Source organism: Cuculus canorus, chromosome 1, assembly GCF_017976375.1.
Source record: "Cuculus canorus isolate bCucCan1 chromosome 1, bCucCan1.pri, whole genome shotgun sequence".
Taxonomy (NCBI): domain Eukaryota; kingdom Metazoa; phylum Chordata; class Aves; order Cuculiformes; family Cuculidae; genus Cuculus; species Cuculus canorus.
Genome location: NC_071401.1, coordinates 123,733,999 through 123,759,977, shown reverse-complemented (window position 1 = coordinate 123,759,977; position 25,979 = coordinate 123,733,999). Strand labels below are relative to the sequence as shown.

Below are 25,979 nucleotides of genomic sequence, written 5' to 3'. Positions count from 1 at the left end.
GAGCTCTTCTGTCCAACTGAAAGATGTAGTGTTTTTTTTCGTTTGTTTGGGTGTTTGTTTTTTTCCCTTATCTCTGAGCTGCTGTTTCTCCTGTAGCAGAGGTGAGAACACAAGCCTTGGTAGCACAATGGGAGAGACTAGAAGAGAAATACTTTGTAGTCTTCTTGATGCTTTATGGGTTTAACTGCAAATGAGGTGAGGGTTGTGGCTGTGGGAGAGAGGCATCAGTTGAAGTGTTCTGCCCCAGCTTCTCCAATAACTGCTTTGTATGTTAGCTTTATGGTGCTTGTTCCTTGGTTTGTTTTTTAAAAATTTTAAAATTAATTTAAAAAAAACCACAGTTTTTTATTTGTTTTTTTTTTCCAGCTCCCACCAGTGCTGGAAAGACTCTTGTTGCAGAATTGCTTATTTTGAAGCGAGTCCTAGAGACTCGTAAGAAAGCTCTTCTCATCCTTCCCTTTGTCTCTGTGGCCAAGGAAAAAAAATCTTACCTGCAGGTAAGTAGTATTCAAGGAGGACAAATTTATGGATTGAAGTTGTTGGGTCACATTTTTTAAACTAAAATTTTTGCATGGATTTGAGGAAAAAAAAAAAATTGCAGAGTTGTTTCAGAAGGGATTTGTAGATACTTTAAAATTTGCTTTTGTTATAAGTTGGAGATAAAAAAAGAAAGCTTTAGCCAAAAAGAGAAACTTGGAAAAATTTTAAGGACTTGATTAAAACATTTTATTTCAGTTTTTACTTTTAAAGCATTGTTACGTGCATTTGTTCACATGTACATACTTTAGAGGAATTTTCTAATTAGATATTGTGTCTGAAAAACTATGAAGTGACAGTGTCAGCATTATCTGAGAGGATGAAAGGATATTTTAGCTTTCCTTGAGGTGTTCCATCAGAATTTTGTGCCTTTGATTTCCCTTTGACTTCGCTAAAAATTTGTTCTGACAGAATGTGGTTATGTCTTGGCTTCTTCACCCCAGCTATTTAAAAACAAAATTACAGTGGGAACAGTCTTTTTTTAATACAAAAACACTTTCTTGAAAGGCTTTCATATCAAACATTGTTTCCATGAGCTAACATGTCAAAGTAACAGCAATTACAAAACCCAAATATAAAACCAGCAGGCATTTTTGTTATAGCTTCTAACATTTAAGACATTTTGGGTTTCAATAAACTGAGATGGTATCTTAACCTTGCAAATTGCTAAGAAATGGTACAAGTTTGAGTGCAAAAGCTACTTTGTAGTAACTGATAATGGAGACATGCTTTTTCTTTAATCTTGTAAAGCTGGAGGGTTATTGATTCTGTGTTCGGCTGCTCCTGGCCTAACGTTTGTCCATAGCTGCACAGACTTGAAATCACAAGGTATCCTACCCATCTGGTTCAAACATTTGTACCTTTTGTTAATGCAGGGTGTGATGTGCCAAAGCTTTGGCACTGGAGTAATAAGCCATGGACGAAAAAGAAGTCTTCTCTTCTCTTGCAGTCACAAGTGCAACGTCTTTGTGTTTGGGGTCCCACATTTGGCTTTTGCCCAGGATTTCTCAGAAGCAAGGCTTCTTTGTGCATAACCCACTGGTGTTATGAACTGTTGCACTATGTGTTCTCTAACCTATTTAATAGTCAATGTTTATATACAGAATAGTCCCCATCTCTTACTCAGTTATGTACACATTATCCTGTAATGTGTACTGTGTGGCTTCTGCTTTGAAAAAAATAAATGATAGTGGAAAAAAAAAGTAGCAGTAACTGCCTGAGCTATGGCTTTAATCTGATTAGTTGGTATTATAAATTCTAGACATTATGGTTGTAGGATGCAGGCTTTTATGTTATTCCATTGGTCAAAATTCAGAGTTGTAACCTTGACGTAACATTCTGTGTCCTTGGAAAACAGGCCCTGTTTCAGGAAGTGGATGTGAGAGTTGAAGGCTACATGGGAAGTATGACTCCTGCTGGACGTTTCTCTGCCCTGGACGTTGCCGTCTGCACCATTGAGAAAGCCAACGGTCTCATCAATAGACTAATAGAAGAAAACAAAATGGACTCGCTGGGTAAGATATCAAGGCTTGGCCATTGCAAGGATGAGGTTTATGACACCCTCCAAGTACACGTGAAATCATGGCATACTTTGTATTTGTTCAGTTCTGTATGTGCTAGACATGAAATATAGAAAAATTGAGCAATTTCTCTTCCAGCCAGGACTGTTCTATGTAGCTCAGCAGCTGGTGTGCATAGGCAGAAGCTGCAGGTTTTCGTTTGTCTGACATAGATGACAATCCATGTTGTGGCCTATTCTGGGCCCTGGATCCTCCCTATATATGTAGGGACTCCCCCGAGCTGATGAAGGTAAAAAATAACACCAGTTATAGATCCAAAAGATATTTATTCTCACAGGCAAAAATCTTGGGAACAGGAGAAATGTCAGCTTATCAGACCCTTGATAGGAACAACGAGGAGGAGGAAGAAAGAAGGAAAGGAGGAATATAAGGAGGAAATAAAAGAAAGATAGCAAAGCTTCACCACCCCAGGGCTCCAGTGCTAATAAGGTCCTTCTGGGATGGTGGGCTACGTAGTTTAGGGTTTTTTTGTGTTTTAAACAGGGTTAGTTTGATCCTAGGTCAGCACACCATACAGGCTGTACTGCCAGCCTAAGACAGAGGCTGGGGTCATGATATCCCTATTTGTGTTGGCTTGGGTGCCTTGGAAGCATACTCAGTACACTGAAATGTATTGCTTAACAATATCATATTTCAGAAGCTAGAGATAAGCCAAATCCCTTTGGTGGGTACCTCTACTCCATCCCTACATTTTGTTGTGCTCTCTAAGATGAATACACCTGGAAAGAGTCATATAAGTATAACCAGCCAAGTGATTATGAGATGTGACTTTGAAATGCGTCTGCAACATCGGTACCTCTCTAAAGCATGAGGTTTTTCTTTTGCCATTTGAAAACACCTCTGCTGTAACCCTCCATTTCCCTTGTGTTCCAATATGACCATATAACTGAAATTAAGGCCAAAAATTTTTTTAATTTATATTCTTATTTATTTTTTAACTTAAACTTTAGTTTAAAAATCAGTAAGAAATGGACACATTTTCTATTTGGAGATAGACTTTCACAGAAGCTGCAAAATGTAGGCATGAGATGAAAATGGCACTTCAACGTCACCTAAAGCAAGTCTGTCTGAAATGGCAACATTTTACCTCATTGTCTCATTAATTCTAAATTTAGACCAGCTTGTAAGGAGGGTGTTTTATCTTTTGAGATGAGTTATTGGGAGATGACTGCAATTCTGGCCAGATGCCATCTCAAGCTTGAGCTGTTCCTTTTGTTGCTGTCAACCCCCTGCTGATAGGTCTGGAAATTGTTGAGAGAAGCTCAGATCCTCTGCCTGGCAGAGTTCTGTTTGCTGTAAGAAGCAGTTAAAAGCAGTTTTGTGTTGGTAATTATTATATAATGTGTGTCAGTTTTGAACATCCAGGTACACAGGAGATGATACAACACTCTTGTTCAGCCTCTTGACACTAATGCTAAAGAAACTTTGAGGAAAGCGGATTAGAGAAGAATCTGCTGCCTTCCCAACATATCAGCTGTGAATGGATTTGTAATGCGCTGCTGTGATACTTAACTTGTATCTTTTCTTAATTTAAACATGAAATTAAAAAATCACTAGTTTAATTGTATTTAAAAAGAAATAATCAAATCCTCCCTGCCTGTCATTCAGAACTTTTTAGTTTTAAACAGGAGGGGGACATAAAGCAGCCTAGTTATTCTGCAGTAAACATGTAATAGCTCTCAGGTACTTGTTAGTAGGTTTTATTCAGCAGCCTTCTAGGGACGCACCTCATTTGCAGGCAGAAATAGGAGACTGAGGCTGGCATCATCTTCAGTAGCAATGCAGTATGACAAAATTCTGGCCCCACTTGCACTCAAACTTGTTTTTTGAGTAGAAAGTACCATTGCATGCTGGGACCTGTAGTCCTTCTTGGCTGCAATTCCATTTTAAGATGAGGATAGCTTTGGGAAAAATACTAGTTGCTCAATTGCTCCTGCTGTGTTATGCCGCAGGCTGTGTTTGGAATACTGCCTGGATAGAGGAGAGCCCTGTGCGTGTGCCACAGATGAGTCTCACCAGCTTGCAGACTGCCAGGGTAATACTGCACACGGGTTTAGCGTGGGCTTGAATATTTATTTTAGCTGAGAAGGAGCAGAAGGTATGTGGCCTGTACAACGAATAGTGGCATTCCCTGTGTTTTGGCCAGTAGGCACCACTAGTGTTCTGTGCTTCATTCTCGGAAGCAAAATGTGCTGCTGCTTGGTGCAAAGAGTGGAGAGGTAGCTTGTATGAGTTTTACTTTGGTAGGTATCTGACTACACTGTCCTGTCTCAGCTGCTGGAAGAATTCAGACAGACTGTTGTACAGGGAAGCAGGAAGAAGCATTTTCTGGTGACTGAATAAATATGTATTTGGTGACAAATGAATTACCGTTTTTTCACAAGCAAGCACAAAATAGAGGAAGTGCAGGAAGACAGAGGAGCTGGAAGGGTGGGAGTTTGTAAAAGAGGCTATGAAGCAGTGCAGCATTCTTCTAACTTAATTTGCTTGAATGGGAAGGGGAGAGAAAACAGACGGAGAGAGAAAGAACATATGTAGGAAGGAGAGAAAAAAAAATAAGAAGGAAAAATAGCATTGAAACAGATAATATGAGGCCACATTTGCCTTTAAGCTCCTGCTATTTTAGCTATAACAGGAAGATACTGCATAGCTGCACCACAGAGGAAAAAAAATTCTACTGCAGCAGAACTAATGAAGCCTGGTGTCCTCTATGCCCTGCTTTTTTTTTTTGTTCTTTCACCTTCCTTCAGCCTCTTCCTTGTGACCCTGTCAGCTGTCCAGAAAGGGCACATACTGTTGCCAGTTGGAGTGTGGGCACAAGCTGCCCTGAGTGGCTTCATTGCAGTGGTTTTATGTTTTCTCCTCAGAGGAGACCCTAATCTGGACTCTTGTGTCCAGCTGCTGATACACAGAGAGCTTTTTAGTTGCTCTTCTTTTCAGTATTTCTATGCATCTTACAAATTTGATGGAGGTGGCTAATAGATGAAAAAGTCATTTGCAGGAAGCAGGATGACAGCAGAGCAGTCATGTAAGCATTTTTTTCATTAGAAAGGCAAAGCAGAGCTCATTCAGGTTTGGTTAGTGGAAAAAGATATAATAGGAAGCAGGCTATGCCAGTGTAATTACATCTGCTCTGTTCTTTTTCCTGACGTTACTGTATTAGTACAGAATGATGTTTTTACCTGAGATAACAACGACAACAAAGCTTTTAACTAGCTCATCTGGATGCTGGAAAGTGCCTTTACAGATACTCTGAAAACTGGGGGGTTTTGCTTGCCAAGAAGTTATGGTTTAGATGTTGCAATACTGTTTTGCACGGTGGCCAGACAAACAACTCAACCCATTTTTTTTTTTTTTTTTAAGAGCTGATTGTGTATGTGAGGCTGTTGGGAGTGTGAAATGTCATGATGTTGGTGATTTGTGTCTGTTAGAGGAATCGGTGACAGAGAGAAGCCATAGCAGTGTTGGAAAGCACAGATGGATTTGTGAATTTAAATTTCAATTCATTGTGTGAAATGTGAAAGGATTGAGGCTGTCTGTTCTTGGTTTGGAGTATTGTCAGAAATAATCAGAGTGCTTCTTTTTATCAGGAGTGGTGGTAGTGGATGAGTTGCACATGCTGGGGGACTCTCATCGAGGATATCTGCTGGAACTCCTTCTGACCAAAGTTAGATATCTTACAGAGAAGGTTGCAAAACGGTGGGTAGACCAGGTTGTTTGTCTTTTAGTGCTAACAAAAAATATTTTGTTTTCTGGGTGACTGGTAATTTGGGTTAGCTCAAGGGTTTTTATGACAGTGATGACCTAGACTATTTTGGTTATTAAGGTCTCATCATACCACCTCTCAGGGGCCTGCCGTTGTAGTCAAAACCTCTTTTCCTCAAGGTTTTCAATTTGTGTGTTGCCGTGGGATTCATTCTCTCAGGAAAAGACATAAGGCTGAAGCTTTCATTTCCTTTTTAGCCTATTTTTTTTTTAAACTTTGGATTTCTTCTAACGCTTTTGCTAGCAGTCTTGCCCTGCTTAATTTTTCAGTGTTTCACGAAATGGAGTTTTTATCCTACTGAAATGTTCAGGTATGGTGGAACAGTGGGCACATGGTTAACTTGTCAATAATGAACTGATCAGAAGACTTAAGAGTGTGTGCCAGTAGTCTGCTTAGTTAGTAGTGCTCAGGGTGATCTGTGGTATTGCTTATAACATGCGATAACCTAGTGGTTGTGTGGTTTCTTGCACAACTGATTGAACCCTGGGTAACAGAGAAAGAGTTTCAGAACAGCTTTAGAGGCTTTTAAGAATTCTGTGTCTAGATTTCCACACCAAACTGTCCAGCTGCTCTGAACACAGACAGCGTTTTTAAGAGCTTTTAAGTGGCTACCACCTGGATGTCCCACTGAAGTATAAAGCTGTGTCTTTGCCACTGTGGGTGCCTTTGCTTCTCCATGAAGCTTTCGCAGACCCAGACAAAATTCTACAGCATGTTTTTCTCTTCCCCAGTCAGCGTGTGTTGTAGAACCAGAATGTTTTTAATCCTTGAAGGCCAAACATTGCTTTAGGGGGAGAAAACCGCAACCTAGATGGCAGAGGTGTACTAGCAAATGCTTGAAGAGCTTGGATAAAAAAGAATCTGCCTCCACATCTTTATTTCTGTCTTGTCAGTGACTGGCCTTTTTAACTCAGCTTCTGGGTGGTTTTGTTTCCTCTGTCTTGTCTTTGCCAGGATTATCAGGACCTTCTAAGAAGGTTCAGGCTCTCTGTGAGCTCATATTGATTTGTCAGACCTTTTTATTTTTAAAAGTTTCAATTTGTGACTGAAAAGCAGTAGCTTTAAATGTAGTCTTAGGAGCATAAAAGACCCCTATTGTGTGGATGTAAGTGCCTGAATTAAAATATACCTATGGGTATCCAAATTAATGGTTTGTGTTTTCAGGTCTGTTAAGAGTCCATTACTTCTCACGGAATACAGTGGAAGCTGCTGTTCAGCACTTTGAGAACTGAAGCTGCTTTCTTCTTTGCTGAACTAAGGGCTTTGGTTGCCACCTCTAGGGAGACCTTAGTCTAGTATTATTTGTTCTGAAATTGAAACAAATGGAAGTGTTTTAATTAAGGCATTTAAGCTTAGAAAGACTGCAATGGAGACTGGACCATTATTTTATTCTCCTGTTTTTGTTAATGGCAGGGAAATAGTTGATTTTTTCAGTTTCTCCAAGTATGCGGTCAGTTTATGGCTGTTGTTCACTAAAGAACCTTAGTGGTTAGGTTCAAAACGATGAAGAGTTGAATTATCTTGTTATCAGTGTGTAACCTGACATTGTGTTTTCTAAGAGTAGATCATAGCTTGTTTCTTTCTCAGGAAGTTGGAAAAAATACCTTTGAACTTTAGACTCTGGAAGGAAGTAGGTTGAGTTAGTTTTTCTGAATCCTGTTTTCCAGAACAATTACCTGTGTTGTCACTGACTGTCATTTTCTTTTAACCCCTTCCAGACAGGTGAAGATGCCTGGTCTCAGTTTTGATGGGATACAGATAATAGGCATGAGTGCTACCCTCCCTAACTTGGGACTTCTCGCCTCATGGTTAGATGCAGAGCTGTACTGTACGGATTTTCGACCTGTGCCCCTCAAGGAATGGGTGAAAATTGGCAGCAACATTTATAACTCCTCCATGAATTTAGTGCGAGAATTCCATCCCAAGCTTCAGCTGAAGGTAACAAAACTCTGAAAAGTGGCTTTGGGATAACAGCTTTTGTACAGCTGAAGTTAAAAAGACAGCTACTGCTGTGTCTTTAGTTTTTTTTTAATAGATGACATTCATGACTTCATTGTTTATTTCATAGATTATATGCTGAAACGAAGGATAATTAATTTTAGTCTTCTACTGATTGAAACAAGAAAAATGAGAAAACAAACTTATTCTCATGGAATTCTTGAGGTTTCTTGAATCTGACTTGAAGACAAAGTTGACTTTGCAGCTGTCTTGTCTTGGAGCACTTGACAGGCATAAAGAACTTGGTTCTCCCCTTACCCATCACTCTATCCTGTGTCCTGGAATCTACTTCACCTTCATAAATGAGGATAAATATTTCCTACATAAACCAAGGAATTTGAATTAATCATTGAGAGAGTATATTTACATTAAAAATGGGGTATTGAAACTGCTTATTTAAACTGCTAAATGATCTAATTCTATTGGTGATTAGAAGACGGGGGTCCATCCTGATTCTTCTGAATCTGTTTTCATTATTTAGTACTTCTGCACACTTGAAAAGGATATGAAAAGTTAAGAGTAATGTACTCCAGTGATTTGGAAAAACCAAATCAATAGAAATAGGAAATTTACACTTCCTACTAGTAGGTTCCTTTTCGATGGAGTCTTTGAAAGGTGAACTCTCTTCCCAGTCTTTTCACTTGATCTTTGTAATGCTGGTGTAGAGGCTGGGCAATAAGAGCTGAATGCCAGCAATATTTTGGAATATTTCACACCCAGTTCTCCTTGTGCGCAAGTGTTCTCATATCAGTGGCTTGGTGGCATAGCAATGAAAAAGGATCCTAGAAACAAGGAAATGCTTGTGACAAGAATATCTAGAAGCTTGTTTTTATGTGGTCATATTGGGAAGGTGATATTGCATCTCCTTTTTTCTGGGTATTTTTTGAAGTAGTTGCTTTGCAGAGTTAATAGAGTAAGTGAGAGAAAAGTACTAAGCTAGGCTTGTGACTCAACAGTTTAGGGGAGCTGGCTTATTTTATAAGATCAGGTGATCCTCTTGGGCTCAAAATCTATCACTAGACCTTCAGACTTCTGTTCTGTGCCTCAAACTGGCCCAAGAATGGGAACTCAATGCCTTCGCCTCTTCTGCTGAATTTGGCTGAATCCTTACTGAGCTCTTGATGTGTATTTACACTTCCTGTCATTGCTCCCCTATTTTCATTTGCATTTTAGTGCTTTTTATTTCTTACTGTATGTGTACCTTTTTTCTCTTCTTTCTTTGGCGTGCTTGCTGGAAGAGAATCTGGCTTAGAAGGATCTTAAAACCAAAAGGCAAGCTGTAAAAAATAGGGTTTTGCGTGCACGTCTATATAAGTATTCATAGAAGCCTTCTACTGTGCCCTGAACGCTTGCAGTCTCTGGTCAGCAGTGCTTGCTGGGTGCATCTTACTGAGGATGCTCAGACTCCTACATTGCATGCTTTTAGTTCAGACATCCTAGTTGATAAGTCTACCATGGTTACTGTAGAGGGGTGTTTTTCCTTGGAGCTTTTCCTAGTTCTTCCCCACTGCTGTTAACCACAACATGGAGGTTGCAGTGATTTTTTGTGCACTGTGTGGCCTTCATTCAGAAACAGATTTATGAAAGTGAGCTGTAAAATCTTAGATTTATTCATGGCTTTTCTTAACAATGTGGTCATACTAGTACTTGGACTTCCTGAAGCAAGACAGAAACTAAGATAACAATATTCCATCTTCTTTGTTTGCTCCTCTTTCTGACTTGAAGTAGAAGATTTCTTCTGTACACAGAAGAATGACAGCATTTAGAAACCCCACTGAGAGTGAGAGTGCATTGAAAATATTTTGTTTCAATTCAGGGAGATGAAGACCACGTTGTGAGCCTGTGTTATGAAACTGTTTGTGATGGCCATTCAGTCCTGCTTTTCTGTCCGTCCAAGAACTGGTGTGAGAAGCTGGCAGACATCATTGCCAGGGAATTCTATGGTTTGCAACTGGGTGAGAGTAAGAGAAAAGTAGTTAATAGAAGACTGTATTATGAAAAGTGCCTTGAATGAAAATTAATTTTAGTAGAAACTATAAAAATGTTTTCTCTCTCAAGGTTCTGCAAAAAACTCAGCCCTTACCCCAGTGGTTGTGGACAGAGAAGGAATCGATGAGGTTCTGGATCAGCTAAAGCGTTCTGTCTCAGGCCTGGACCCTGTGCTCCAACGTACTTTGCCATTGGGGGTGGCATTTCATCATGCAGGTATTCCTGAACATCTTGGTCTTGTATTCTCTAATGGTCAAGTCGTATGGGTTCCTTTACCAGCTGCTTTTTGAAGCCTTCTGTAGCTTATGACTGAATTAAAATGCTTTGAGAATCTCACAGTTAAAGGTAAACTTGAAATTCTTTTATTGTGGCGAAAGACTTTAATTAACTAATTTTTGTGATAAATCTTTCTGTTGTGTTGGTTAACAACATTTTCAGTACAATTTAATTTGTTTTTGTGAAATGCCTGAAAAATTAGCTGATTTGTAGCCCCAGCATTTTTGAGTTGTCCCTAAAGCTGCCAGACTATTTCAGAGCCATTTTCCTTAACTTCTGTTTACTCATATATTTCAGTATTAAGAAGTGCAACAATGAAAATCAAAATAGAAGTTTGTTCTTCCCTTGCTTGACAGTAATACTATCAGCTCTTAAATGCAGTCTCACCAGGTTTGCTTAAAAGTCATCTCTCCTCAGGTCTTACTTTTGACGAACGGGACATCATTGAAGGAGCCTTTCGCCAGGGCTTGATTAGAGTCCTAGCAGCAACCTCCACACTCTCATCTGGAGTGAACTTGCCTGCACGCCGAGTAATTATACGAACTCCCATGTTTGGTGGAAAACTGCTAGACATTCTCACTTACAAGCAGATGGCTGGAAGGGCTGGCAGGAAAGGAGTCGACACAGAGGGTAAGCAGAGGCTTTATTAACATTCTTTAAAAAAAGTGTTAACCTCATTAAATCTAGGGCAGTGCTTTGCAATGAGTGACTAATCGTGATGAATTCCTTTGGTATTCAGTATGATTAAGTTAATCAAGATGAATTTGTTTGGTATTAATGGAGTAAGAATTGTAATTCCTGGGGGATCCTTTTCACTGCTTGAGACATACTTTGGTATTTGTGTGGCAGTTACTTCAGGAACAGGCTATTTTCTCCTTTGAATTCTTCTTAGCTTCTAAGACTCTGTTGTTCATTTGCCTTAATTCCATGATCCATGGTTAGTTTACTAAAGCGTCTACGGTTTCAGTGAGAAAGTTTGCAGTAAACTCTTGTTGGACAGGCCTAAAATGTAAGAAAAGCATTTCAGGTCTGCAGTCATAATTTGACAGAATTATTCTGTTGTCTGAATTTCTGACTTGGATTTATTAAAATTCCACTAAACTTACCTATAACTTTTAAGGATCTTGAAAGCAGTAGTGCAACAGAGAGCCAGGGAAATATGAACAGTAATTCATAGATAACATGGTGTCTTCATGATTGATGTTTGGCAAAATAATCCTGCCTGTTATTTTAATTTGCAGTGGAAATGTGTCTTCATGGATGATAATTGGAAAAAATGCATTATACAAGTGTAAAAACAGTAGAAAATAAGACGCTCATCAAAAGCAGGAGGTGGGATTTGCCTTTCTGATGGTTTGATTGGTGCTTGCTGGAACCCTTTGTAAGCAGACTGTTCTTACGTTTAACTTTCTATTTTTGTAAGAGTAGCATAGCAACAGAGCATTTTGTGACCTATATCTCTGTGAGCTATCCCTATGCGTTAAAGAAAAGGGCAGCTGCATGCTGTATTTTGAAATTTTCCAGGCTGTCACTTGAGTGTAGCTGGCAGGTGTAAAATGACATTATTCCTTGAAGTTTCTTTTTTCCCCCCCTTCAAGTTACAATAATTAGTACCCTTTTTTGACAGTTCGGATGTGACTGTGTTTTGCACAGTAAGCAGTTGATTTTATGCTGATGAGCTTCGTGAATGTACCATTTTTTCCACTCCACAGTCTTTTGGATGAGAACATAAAGCTACGTTACCAGCTGCTACTCTTTCACAGAGTAGGGAGACTGGAGGACAGCAACTTCAGCTGGAAAAAATTTGTATATGGGTACGAAATTCATCTGGTAGACAGAATATAAATTCTATTGGGTTGAGTTCCTCCTCACCTCCCAATATTGTAGTGTTGGGATTGTTTCAGATTTTGATTTCTTGAAATTTTTTTTGTTTAGATTTGATGGAAATTTAAAGACATAATTTTAGAAAATTTGATTACTTTTGCATTTATTGAAACTATCATGTTCCAAAATAGAACAGGTAAAGCTCTTCAATATCGCTGAACAAAACATAGGGCCTTTCTTGGTTTTAATGGAATTTTATACCTATTTAGCCAGTCTGACGTTTCTCTAGACTGATTCTAACCTAGACTTCCCTTCTCATCTGAAATGTTCAATAAGGGATATTAGAACAGCATAGTTCCTTTTTTTTTTTTTTAAAAAAAAAAACTGTTTAGTAAGTGGCTGTTATTCACTTTAAGTTGTCATTGACATCTTGGGAAAAGGATTCCCCTAAGCCTTGAATGGTAATGCAGAGGCAAGTGGATACCCGTCTTCTGTTTGACGTGTTAAATCTAAGTTTTCAGAGGCAATTGGTCACATCTGAACCCAAATATGAAAAAAGTGAACATTCATTATTGCTGAAATCAAACTAAGCTTTGCTTTCACAAAACAATGCTTACGGGCAGTTTATCTTCTGTGTTCTCAGCTTTGACAAAAGTACATGATCAACAGATTTCAAAAGTTTGACATGGCAGGATAAAAAAACTTCCAAAGACAAATCCTCTGACCATCTCTTTCATCTTGTAATTAATTTATTTAATGATGTTTAAACTCTATTTGGTTGCTCACCAACACTGCATTCTGTTCATTAAATTTAAGTGCAGTTGTGTTTTTCATTACCTCTGTATTTGTTAATTACTGCAGCATTACTATGGCTGTGGTCTTATCATAACTTAACATTCCTGAGATCCTACTAAGATACTCACTACTAAAATTACCGTGGTGTCCAGACTACATGCACTTCAATATTAACAAGTTATAATAAGCCTGTCTCGATATTTGCTCTACAGCTAATCCATATCTAATGCTTTCTTCTTAGGCAAATACAAGCTTGTCCTACTCATAATTCATTTATGCTGTACCAATTGGCAAAGCTTCTGACTAGCTCGGTCTCTCAGGATCCTAGTTTCTCTGTAACAGCTTGTTGAACAGAATCTCCTTTATGTGACCGCTGCATTTTCCAAAGGCAGTCTGTACTATTATCTCATTAAAGGGATTGGACCCATTATTTTTATTTCTTGGCTCTGGGACTGTTTTTTGTCTCCCACAGAATTTCAGTAGTTAGGGATTAACTTCACAATGTCTGGTAGAGAATTTTAAGGTAAGGTATGTTTAGATGTACTTTTGGTGGAAACTTTTCAAGATACTTAAGATTTTATGTGTGTGTGTATGTGTATGTATATGAAAGTTCAGAGAATGCACAGTTGCTTAGATCAATAACTTTAAGATTTCTGAATTACTTTGGTATCTGTGTTATTTCATTTTGGGAGTGGAAGCTGGTTGACTTTAGACAAACTGTCAAAAGTGCTGTGCAGCTTTTATGTTTTCTTCTTGCTTTTGAGAATCTTTTCAGTTTAATAACATAATGCAGAAGAAAAATTGGTGCCACTGTATGTTATAGTTCCAGTCAATTGCAGAACAAGAAGCGAGAGTGGTTCAGCAGCAAAGCAGAGAGGCTATGGAAGCTGCTTAGCTGACTTGGCAAGACCCTGACCAGCCTAATATTACTTTGAAGTTTGATCTGCTTTTAGTTCTTAAATATTATGCATCTGTGGAGTTCATGCATAGCAATGGATATACATTATTTAAGATAGCAAAGGATTTTCTCCTTTTTTTTTTAATTCAGGTTTTTAAAAAATACCTGGTTTTCTAGGTATTCAAAAAATATGTCCTCGATGAACTGTATGTAGCTGTTAGAGTGCTAAGATGCAATATTAGGGTGATTAATTGTTTGTTTGTTTGTTTTCTTTTCCTGTAGGTGAGAGCATTTTAGTTTGCAAGCCCTCAGAAAGGTCAAAAGGAACTGCTCTACTTCAAGGAACTCTCAAGCCTGTTTGCAGTTGTTTGCATAGAAGAGAAGGGGAAGGTGTGGCTTCTAGCATGAAAAGAGCAATACTTGAGGTACAGGACATGTAGAGAGGGATTAGAACTGTGCTTGCACTCTGGTAGGTGTAGGATGTTTTCTTTTGTGACACCATCAAACGTTTACTGTGCATTTTCTTTTTCTTCTGTTTCCTCCCTTGTCAACCCAAGCGTCTTCAGAAGAAATTTACTTTAGTCTGCCAGCTTGCTTCTGTATTCGGCATTTTGTTTCTTATGTTTCAGTCTCTGCTTGTTGCAGGTTAGGAAGTGAGCACACTGACATAAGGGTTACTAACTTTGCTTTTATATTTAGATATACTCAAAGTGCAGGCAGAAATATATGCAATTCTCAAACTTCATGTGTGACCTGACAGTCTTAACTGGGAGATGTTTGTAAATTACCAATCCCAGAGGCTTTGTAGACTGAATTGGGCCACAATGACACCGGTAGAACCTTTTAGCGTCCCTTATTTCCTCCTTTAACGTATCTACCTCTTTTGCACAGAAATTATTAGAATTTTGTAAATTACATTAACAATTAGCTCCTTCTCGCCTGGTGTTCTCCTATAGCGCTCCTACAGGATAAAAAGGACCAAAAATGTTATTCCACATAGGTGAGCTTATCTCTTTTTCTGAAGTAGTTTTTGGATTTGATCTGAACTTAGACTCTTTAAATACAGTTTATTTGTTGTACTACTGCTGCTGTCTTGTGAAAGCTGCTGTGGAACTTGGTTGTGATTCCATAGATTTTGAATTTTTAGCAAAGCAATGGAATTTCTGAATGCATTTTTTTACATAAGAGCTGCCTCAAAGATCGAGGTTCCTTTATGGCAGTGTTACTTTAGAACATGAAAAAAATTCATTGAAACCATGAAAGACAGATTTTTATTAGATACTGTGTTATTTCAGGGAAGATGCATGCATGGAAATGACTCATAAGGAAAAGCAGTTATGTGAAAAACAAAGTGAAAACTAAATCCAAGCGGAAAAAAAAAAATTGTGGTCAATCAGGAAAAGAATAATGGGGTATAGCATTCACATTCATTAAGAAAAAACTTCAAATATGCTGAAGAGCCTTAGGAGAACTCCTGTTTTCTGGTTTGCTTTTTGTCTTCAGAAACTTACAGTTTGTGTTCTAGCCTTTTAAAAGTGTTTCACAATGTTGGCTAAGCAAAATGCCTCAAATGTGAATTGCTACTATGCATATGTCCATTATCAAAATAAGATTTAAAATTCATTCTTTGCCATACCTTAGTCCTTTTACTTTTCAAGGTGTCTAACTTCTTCCGAATAAAAGACCTTAAAGGTTAGCAGTTGCTTTGCCTTTTGTTCCCTTCTCATATTGGATCTTTAAAACTTACATATCTGTTAGATCAATCACTTTTAATTCTCTGATCTGATGTTCCATTGTACTGCTTCTCTGGCAATATGAACTAAGTAATTTTCTTCAACAGATCATAGTAGGGGGAGTGGCCAACACTCCAGATGATGTGCAGACCTACGCTTCTTGCACTCTTCTTGCATCCAGCTTGAAAGAAAGCAAGTGGGGAGGAGAGAAAGCACAAGACAAAGTGCAGACTGGACCTATCGAGGCTTGTGTGGCATGGTTGCTGGAAAATGAGTTCATTCAGGTTCTGGACTCCGGCAATGATCTGAAAGGTAACATTAATTTTCTTCCCAGTGGTTGCAGTTAGCAGTTTTGAATTAGTAAATCTTCTGCAGCTGGACAGATGTTCAAGGTAACTTTATAATGAGGACTTCTGTGCGTTTTTGGTTTTGTTTTAAAAAATCATGTGAGTCAAGAATTTTTAGCTTTCTAGAGTGTGTCTTTATACTCGCTTTAACATTTTTGCATCCACATGATCTTGGAAGACATCTCTCTGCACATCACCTCTGAGACTGATGCATCCTAGCCTACAATTTTCCAAAGTATCTTTAGACAAGACATACTTTTACCACGGGGTTTGTGCATGAAAACTGTAGACTATGATTTCTGTCTGTCTGAAGAAGAACCAGTACATTCTAAGAGAGTGGAATTCCAGAACTGCCAAGTTGTACCTTTTCTTGATCTTGGCTATTTTCTTAAAATGGCTAAGGATGAGACTCTCACAGTGATATTAAGAATCCCCATTATGGGTTAATTTATATTTCTTTCTTAAAAGATGATAGGAAATATTTGATATTCCTAAAAAATAAATACTCCTAGGCACGATGGCAGATTCCATTGTTTTTTGTTCAAATAGCTATCACAACTGTTAGTCTGAGTAGTTAGAGGCATCCAAACTTGTGATCTGGCCTCTGAAACAGGCCAGTTTAGACTTAGGCAAGCCTAAACCTTTTATTGTTTCCATTTGCCTGTCTTCAGAATGGAGAAACATGCTATTTTTTCTTGCAAAAGTAGTTAGGAAAAGTTAGTAGAATTGATACTTGTAAAACACATTGCAACCTGAAAATGAGATGTAAACTGCACTGAAATACTTCCCTAAGTGATTTTGTGGGTGTTTTTTCTTTGTTTTTTAAACAGCAAAGGTTTATCATCCAACACATCTTGGTTCAGCTACTCTTTCCTCTTCTCTTTCACCAACTGAAGCCATGGAAATCTTTGCTGACCTGCAGCGAGCTATGAAGAGCTTTGTTCTGGAGAATGATCTGCATATTGTCTATTTGGTAGGTTCCTCATTTTGTGTTTTGTATTTTGTACTGCCAAAAATAGGGAGAGGAGAGAAAGCACAATGCAGAGTTCTTGAAGGCTCCATGAACCTAGAACCTCCCATACGAGGACAGGCTGAGAGAGCTGGGCTTGTTCAGCCTGGAGAAGAGGAAGCTCCAGAAGACCTTATAGCAGCCTTCCAGTACTTAAAGGGCGCTCCAGGAAATCTGGGGAGGGGCTCTTTAGCCAGGAGTGCAGGGATAGGATGAGGGGGAATTGTTTTAAGCTGAGAGAGGGGAGGTTTAGATTAGGTATTAGGAAGAAATGTTTTCCTGTGAGGGTGGGGAGGCACTGGCACAGGTTGCCCAGAGAAGCCGTGACTGCCGTGTCCCTGCCCGTGTCAGGGGGAATTGGAACTGGATGATATTTAATGTCTCTTCCAGCCCAAACCGTTCTGTGATTATGAGGGGAGAGTGTCCCAAAATTTGTCAAGATATATGTGCATGTACACTTAAAAACTAAGCAATGCTATTTAAGACCTTTGAAGAAGAAGCCACGAATCTATGAAGTATTAAGTGTATTCCCTTTACCAGGCTGATAAATCAAAGGCAAAGTTTGCGCATCTTGCCTGAAAAAAAAGTTGTCTCCAAGGAGAATGTGCTTGTAGTTACAGAAGGCGTTGAGCTAGAGGACAGGGGCAGGCAAGAGATTGAGAGTGCTCGTCTCTGCTTGCTGTGTTTATTGACCTAGTTGTTATCTGATACTTACAGATATTTTTTCGGATTTACTAGTGTCCAAAATATACCCATAGGTCTGTTTTAGAGGACCACGTTATGTTTTGTTCTGTTTCTACTAGGCGAAGTGGACTGTTTTGTGTTGTGCACCAGTGAATTTTTTCCCTATGTGCATCTCCAAAACAGAAAAAAAAGGCTGAATTTTGTTTGTGTTCTGGGGTAGAGACAATGATGGCAGTATACTTTTTTACTCTGTACATTTTAGTTGCAGCAGCTTGCTTATAAAGATAATTTAAATCAAATACACTGTTGAACAAAATGGTCTTGAGATATTTTTCCATTTAGCCAGCCTAAAACACTTCTGAAGGTTTGTGTGGTTTTGGTGGCTTTTACTTTTTTTACAAGAATTGTTCTTCGTGTTCCTTATAGGCTACAGCAAAATCATCTGCTGTAATGACTTAATTTTCTTAGGCATGAATCTTTTACTTGTATGAATATAAGACTGAATTGCAAGACCTTGTGTTTTAGGAAAGTTGATTAAAACAAGTAAATACTTGGTAGACTAGGAAAAGAGTTTTCTTTACTGAAACAAAACAACAAAAAAAGACAAATGACAATCCACCACCTTAATAACTAGTTCTTAGCAGATGAAGGGGCATTGATGATTTACAACTACATAGGCACCTGATATTCTGTGTTGTGTTAGTGTAGCTGTTAGTTTTTTCAAAATAATTGGTTGATTGTATATTGATACAGATAAGAAGACATTTTGTCTCCTCATGCTGAAACTGACTGTGTTGACTGAATGATGAGAGAATTGGTTTTCTGTCTAGAAGTTTGTGAATGCTGTGGGTGGCCTTTTTGTTAATGGTAGTAAAAGCTGAGATTTCTTCTACTCCAGATAGACGAAAGGTTCAGCAAGTTTTGGCAAAATCTATGTTCCCTCCTGCTTTATCAGATGCCGTGGCAGTGGTCTGTGTGGTTGCTAACGGTATTAAGAGGTTGATAGATATGTTAGTTTTGTTAAAAAAGGATAATGTTTTGGTTTGTTAAAAGAGAATAAAGATACAGCTTAAAAATATTCTAGAGGCTTGAATTTAAGGAGAAATCTGACAGAGATTCCAAATTGTTTAATCATTAGAGTCCCCATGAGTCAGATCTCATCAGTACAAATATTTAAAAAACTAGGTTAGAAGAGCCTTTTACTTTCTTCATGGTACATGGTTATGACTCAGTGCCTCTGAGTAGTGCGTAGGATGTTTTAACCACATTCCCTAGGCTGTATTTTTGTTTACTCAGAGCTGTCTTTTGTTTCTCTGAAATAGTTTTTTGCATTGTCTTATTTTCTTTAGGTCACCCCAGTCTATGAAGAATGGACCACGATTGATTGGTATCAGTTCTTCTGCTTATGGGAGAAGCTCCCTGCCTCAATGAAACGTGTGGCTGAGCTGGTGGGAATTGAAGAAGGCTTTCTGGCTCGCTCTGTAAAGGGCAAAATCATAGCTAAAACGGAGAAACAGCACAGACAAATGGCCATCCACAAAAGGTAGCTGCACCTGTGTATGAATGTGCAAAGACTAGAGGCTATGACATGTGGAGCAGACAGGCTCTGTGTCTGTTTTCAGGAAATGCCTCTCTTACTGAGTGAGCTGGTAGCTTGGAGAACCTGGACCTGGTCTGCTCTGGACTGAGGGCACTGCTGGCACAAGATGATTGTGCTGATGTTTTTGGAAGCCATCTGCTCTGTTTCTTTTGTGTGCTATGCTCTAGTTCCATTCTGTCCTATGCCATCACAGTGCATTTTGCCACGTACACTAATGTGCCCTGGATGATGATTTTATTTCCATGTATACTTCTTTTATAGGTTTTTCACCAGCCTTGCCCTTCTGGATTTAATCAGTGAGGTTCCCCTAAGGGATATGACCAAGAAATATGGCTGTAGTCGTGGCCAGCTTCAATCCTTGCAGCAATCTGCTGCTACCTATGCAGGTGAGTTATCTGTGCAGAGTACCCCAGGACAGGGTTACTAGTCTGTTTTCTTTCCTTCCAGATAGGGGGATAAGATAGCCACAATGTGGTACTAATAACAGTCTTGTAAGATCACGTCCATCTTTATAGCTTAATCTGTGTTTGCCCCTGCTTTGAGATGGAACCACAGAGTGTGCTGTGGGAAGGGGGCCAGCTGAGTGGAAACAAGCAGTGCTGTAGCCAACTAAGGTCTTTGGAAATCACCTCTGTATCATGCAGGAATGTCGTCTAATCAATACTACCTATAGAAGTTAAGTACAAGTCCATTCTGAAGCTTTGGTCTATCATGGAAAAGTACCTTTCAGCATGGGTAAAGTTTGGGGTCCCTAAGACTTAGCATGGCTTTTTCCTAGTTTCTCAGTTAATTGGCCAGACCGTGTAAGCTTATAATTTTGAAAACACAGTGAGTATTTTCTGGGTCATTTATCACCAGGTAACAGGAAGTTAGATAGCTGTCACCTTTAACTTCACTTCCTTAAGAGGGCTCTGTTGGAGTAGAAGTAACAACCCACCTTGTGACTGAGATACCTTTTTTCCCTGTTGCTTAAGTCTTCCATTACTTCATAAGTGGGTCTTCAATGTTTAAGACAGTTTTAGCTCAACTTGCAAAACCATATGTGTGGGTTGCAGCATGAGTCAAAGCCCCAAAATGAAAAGGTCACGCCAACTGATGCACAGTAGTTTAAATTAGTCCTGGTAATATAAATAACTTTTTGCTGTAGCTGTTTCATAGTTTTCTATTCCCAATATTAATAATTTTCACAAAAGTAATTTGGGAAGAAAAATGAACTGTCGACATGACATATAGTTAAGAAATATGATAAAAGTTGTATTCTATAATCACTATAAAAATAGCAAGGGATGCCATGTCTTTCAGTTACTTTTCATACTCTGTAGATGCAATCTGTGAGTAAGAAACTGTCTTTTCCCTACTCTTCTCCTCTTCCCATATGCTGGGGAGTGCAGTGGTAACCTTTATTATAGACTTTGCTACCTCCTATGATACTTTCAATAACTGCAGTTCTTCAGACCAAGTTCTGTTCTTATGGACATCAGTGCTGGTTTTCCTCAAACATTTGTGGCTCCTCTCATGACGTCTCATCACTGCTTTTTCTGTCTTCTTATCTTCAGTGTTTTTGGTTCATAGAAATCCTGTTACAGGGTATGCATGTGCTTCACACTTTCCAGATTAGCCCCTTTTCTAAATGACACTGCTTTTTCATTTCTATCTCACTGATAAACTAATTAATTTTAGATTAGAGTTCTGTAAGAACAGCTCCTAGTCATAGTTCTAATAAACATGAGTTAGTTTCCGTATGTTATAGGAAGCTGAGAAATGTAAAGTGAACGTCTATTCACATGGCAGGGAGGGTGGAAATCAATCCAGTTTAGTAGAACTGGAGCTGAAGTTAAGACATTAACGTACCTTTTGTGTTTCAGGAATGGTAACTGTTTTCTGTAATCGACTGGGCTGGCACAACATGGAGCTGTTGCTCTCTCAGTTCCAGAGCCGCCTCACTTTTGGGGTTCATAGGGAGCTTTGTGACCTGGTACGAGTGTCTCTGCTGAATGCACAGCGTGCTAGGATCCTTTTTAGTGCTGGCTTTGTCACAGTGGCTGACCTTGCTAAAGCCAGTCCTGATGATGTGGCAACTGCTCTGAAGAATTCCATACCATTCAAAAGGTGAGAAGTCAGTAAGTCCAGAAGTCATGTAAAGTAGTTTGTTTGAAAGGTGAAGGATTACAGGATGAAACCTGTAATTAAATATGGCAGCCTTTTGGGACTGGTGCCAAATGTTAGTTAGAAATAGCTTATAACTGTCTATGACTGATCACAGTCATTGTATGATTATTTTGAAATTAATAGAAGCATCCTTTATGTGCAGCATAAGTTTTTGAGACATAAATTTTATCTTCTTCCCCTTTGCAATGCACTATTTAGTCCTGGGTGAATTCTCAGTACTGTCTGGAGATGTTTTGTGGCTATAAAAGGCAGGTCCACCACATGATCAAATGAGTTGATGATTTATTGATGTATATCATTTGAGATTCTCTTGTGATTTTCACGTTAGTGCAATGACAAACTTCCTTAATCAAGTACCTGTTGGACTGTGCCATGACACCTGTATGGTTCATGTTCTGAAGTTTCCTTTCTTTGGAAGGCAGTACATGGAGGAGGATTAATTCAGACCTTGATCTTTTCCTTGTAGGGAGTTGGGACTCATCTAGGGTTCATCTTTGCACACAGGAACCTGGGAATGTTTGTGGGCTATGCAGTCAGTAATATTTTTCATTGACATGTAGAAAATTGAAATAGACATTTCCTATTAAGTTAATTTTTTTGAATATAGTGCTTCTGTGAAAGCAGGAAGCTTTGAAGCCATTTGAAATGGGAGCAGAGCAGAATAGCGCCAGCTCCTTGTGTTGTTCGCTATTTTCTGCATGAGTTTACTTCTGTCTATGACCTTTCCCACAGTGTTCGTAGGGCTGTGGATGAAGATGAAGAATCGGCAGAGGAGCGTCGGACTGTGCGCTGCATCTGGATGGCTGGAATGAAAGGCTTAACTGAAAAAGAAGCAGCTTCTCTCATTGTGGAGGAAGCCAGGGAACTTCTCCAGCAGGATTTGGCACTGATGGGAGTGCAGTGGAACCCAGAGTCTTTTCTCGAGTCTGATACATCTTCCATGATCAGCAGTGAGTCAGATCTGGAAGACAGACTACGTAGGTCAAATGGAGAGCTGTCTTCTAAGTCTTCTAGGGTGCTAAACAAAAATGGGTGCAGAGTTCAGCAGTGTAGTGGCCTTGGTTCTCAGACTGGAAACTTAGCAAATATCAAAATAGGAAATAAAAGGCGACTAAGCACTAGTACAGAAAACTCCAGATTTGAGAGTGAAGCCCCAGGTGGGAGACAAGCTCAAGCAAAAGAAGAAGATGGTGATATTGTGTACAGTGCTAGAAAACGGCCAAGTATACACAGAGGTAATGAAAATGCAGAAGGAATTTCTCTGGTCAAGACCAAGACAGATTCCAGGAGAGCGATTCCAGAACTCCCTAATGAGCAAGGGAAAACACCAACATTGAGGATAAAGTCTTCAACCTCTAGATTGATAAAAACTACAGACATGCATTTGAACCGGACTAGGAACAAAAGCACTGCTTCAAAACTGCAGAGGTCACTTCTTGAAGATTCAAATATGCTTAGCGTAGACATGCAAAAACCCCATGCTTTCCACCCCGCCATCTCTAAAGCTAATGTTTTTTCAGACCAAAATAGTAAGAAATTTATGGAAACAAAGTCTTTAACACATGAAGTCTCAAATTCTGTACAGATGGGGGAACTTAATCTTGGGAAGAAAGATAAAGTGGAAGGATTATTTACAGAGCCTACCACCACTAATGAAGGCATGCCTAAGGGGAGAGCATGTTTTCAGGCACCTGTTAAATTGCAGGGAACTCCACACATCAATGTGGAAATGCATAATACTGTAGGAAGTCTGTTGATACCTGCTAGTGCTAGGACACAGAGGAATGAAAGTACTGATGATAAGCAGAATAAAATTAATAAAATGCAAACAGAGGCAAGCTGTGCTGAGGTGATGATTGGTAAGCAGCACGTGGCTGCGGATACAGATCACTGTAATGTAAGTGCTAGCTGCTCTGGAAATGGACATGTTCGTAGTGGCAGCAGGATACAGAAGCCTGTGCATTTTTGTCCTGGTGAGGATAAATCTTGCCATATTCAGGTTCAGAACAGTGGCAAAAATGGGAGTGCAAAGCCCAATAGGATATTGTTACAAGATGGAGCACTGCAGAAAGCCAACAGTCATCCTAAGGATTTTCTGAAAGACTCTCTAATAAAATCCAGAGGTGTTTGCAATGCAGGTGGTATTCTGAATGGTCCATCCTCTGGTCTGTTTTCTGACTCTAGAGACTTTGAAGACAGCTTCCAGTTGTATACTCAAACTGAGATGGTAATAAAACAGGACCTAGCAGCTGGAATCGCAGGACAGCAGAGGATACAAGGTTCAGAGCTGGCAGCAATACCACAGCAGGAAATCTCCAAGAAACTAAGCACTTCATGTACTGAGAAAGCTACTGATGAAAAGTTGGCTGCAACAGTTAGAAATCTGGGCTTATCGACTCTTACCACAACAAATAACATTACAAAAAACACAGCTCAGCAGTGCAGTAATAGAGTTTTGGAGTCTGGAGATCTTAATTTACAGCCCATAACGAAGGAAGTAATATCTGCACCTTGCCTTAAAGAAAGTGATTTCTCAGTGACTGACTCCCAGCTACACAGTTTTCTACAAGGTTACCAGACTCAAAATTCAGTGAAAGGGGAGACTGTGTCTAAAGACCTTAATAAAGCAACCTCCCCATTTGGTAGGGAGCACATTGTACAAGTAGAGTGCTACCCTGTCCCTGAAACAAGCCTGAATATGAGTGATAGCTTGCTGTTTGATGATAGCTTCAGTAATGTCAGTGACCTTTCAGCTGTTCATGTCATGGAAGCTGACAGAAAGGAACCTGTGGAGAAGCTTTCTCCAGAAGGTCTTCTGCAGAACCCAAGGCTTGCTCAGAATAAATCTGACGTCGGTGGCAGTCAGAAAGAGCATGGGGACCATGCGCAGTATAACAATATGTCTGTAGTATTCTCTGGTCTAATAGCTGAAGTTTTAGATCATGCAAATTCCCCGTCTTTTCTTGAAGATCTTCCTTCTACATTTCCTGGTCAGACAGGATTAGGAAACCCAGTGGTTTTTAACAATGACTCCAGACCAAAGGATTTAGTAAGAGATCAAGGTGAAAAGCTCCAGAGAAGCCAGCAAGATTTAGAAAAGAAGGCCCATCCAGTGTGGTGGACTGACCATTCATTTGAAATAAGCCCAGGATTGTGGGATGTATTAGACAAGTGGCCTAGTCCCTCAGGCACTGAACTAGTTCCAGTAAATTCCTGTTTGAAAGAAAATTTACTTGCTCCTATCACTAATCAAGAGCCAGATCCTGGTTTTCAATCTGACTTTGGTCAGGCAGAGCCTTTGCCCGCTTGCCAGGATTTAAAAAACTATTTAAAGATTAAAGAAAACAAAATGGAAGACTTAGATCTTCAGAAAAGAGACTGCATTACACTTTTAACCAAGGGAAGCAACAGGACATCCTGCCTTCCACCGGAGAGCAATAATGTGTTTATTCCTCCAACACCTCCAAAAGAAGTTTTCTCAAAGAGTTCTGTTTCTCTTTCTGTGAAGTCTGGAAAGGAGAGACAAGTTGCCTGCGTGAATGAAGGGCAGCTCACTAAGCCACAGGAGATCAGCAAGGACAACACAGAGCAGAATGTAAGACCACTCCAGGTCAATCTTGGGGTTGTAGATTCAGTGGAGACTGATGAGATAAAAGATGATTCCACTATAGACCAAGGCTTTTCACTGCAGCTGTCCCAGGATGTTTTCCCATCCGTTTCCTTAAGCCCTGAAAATTTTACTATTATTGATGTAGCAAGTGACAAAGCACTTTTCCAGACTTTTGTTGCAGAATGGAAGGAGAAAAGCAGATTCTCCATCTCAGTGGCATGTGAAAGAAGAAAACGTTTTTTGTCTCCCAAATCAACAATTGGTGGGAAGTTCAAAAAAGGTCAGTTCTATGTTCTGGCACATTATTTTGTGAATTGCGGGGTGTCATCTTCAGCTTAGAGCAGGAGTGGAGAAGGAAAGGATTTGCAAAAAAGGAGGAAGATCATAGAATCATAGAGTGGTTTGGGTTGGAAGGGACTTTGAAGGTCATCCAGTTCCAATCCCCTTGCCATGGGCAGTGACACCTCCCACCAGACCAGGCTGCCCAAGGCCCCATCCAACCTGGTCTTGAACACCTCCAGGGATGGGGCAGCCACAGCTTCCTTGGGAAACCTGTTCCAGTGCCTCACCACTCTCATGGTAAAGAAATTCTTCCTTATGTCTAGTCTAAATCTGCCCCTCTCCAGTTCATACCCATTGCCCCTCATCCTATCACTACAAGCCTTTGTGATCAGTCCCTCCCCAGCTTTCTTGTAGCCCCCTTCAGGTACTGGAAGGTCACTATAAGATCTCCTCAGAGCCTTCTCTCTCCAGGCTGAAAAATTCATAGAATCATAGAATCACTAGGCTGGAAAAGACCTCTTAGATCATCAAGTCGAACCATCCCTATCTGCCACTAGACCATGGTGCCAAGCATTTCATTGCTAGATCTTTGTTGATAGTAATGAAGTGTTAGCAGCTTGTTTATATTTGAGAGCATCTGAATATTCTTAATGTTTCATTGTGTATCTGTTTTGAAATGGATCTGTGTTGTACAGTCCCTTTATAATCTATCTTTCCTTGTCATTAACAAGTTTTAGTATATTTTAAAATATATTTAACAGGAAACTGTACAGATTGTTCAGGTTCTCCACTGTGCAGTGTTACTTGTGGGATTGCCTCTGAACCATGGTTAAATATTTTCAAGTTTGCAAAAAGGAAGCTTGGTTTGATATGTACATGTGC

The 25,979-nt window shown here is 39.5% G+C and overlaps 1 protein-coding gene across 1 annotated transcript in view; it reads left to right on the top strand.

Moving 5' to 3' along the window:
• Positions 1–25,979, top strand: part of POLQ (DNA polymerase theta) — a 50,672-nt gene that overhangs the window by 4,701 nt on the left and 19,992 nt on the right. Inside the window, exons 3-16 of the mRNA XM_054056196.1 lie at positions 367–497; positions 1,895–2,051; positions 5,708–5,816; positions 7,602–7,821; positions 9,698–9,842; positions 9,940–10,086; positions 10,564–10,776; positions 13,946–14,088; positions 15,504–15,708; positions 16,574–16,716; positions 18,786–18,979; positions 19,298–19,422; positions 20,902–21,145; positions 21,938–25,095. Of these exons, the coding sequence (XP_053912171.1) occupies positions 367–497; positions 1,895–2,051; positions 5,708–5,816; positions 7,602–7,821; positions 9,698–9,842; positions 9,940–10,086; positions 10,564–10,776; positions 13,946–14,088; positions 15,504–15,708; positions 16,574–16,716; positions 18,786–18,979; positions 19,298–19,422; positions 20,902–21,145; positions 21,938–25,095 (5,334 nt within the window). The remainder of the gene's footprint in view (positions 1–366; positions 498–1,894; positions 2,052–5,707; positions 5,817–7,601; positions 7,822–9,697; positions 9,843–9,939; positions 10,087–10,563; positions 10,777–13,945; positions 14,089–15,503; positions 15,709–16,573; positions 16,717–18,785; positions 18,980–19,297; positions 19,423–20,901; positions 21,146–21,937; positions 25,096–25,979) is intronic.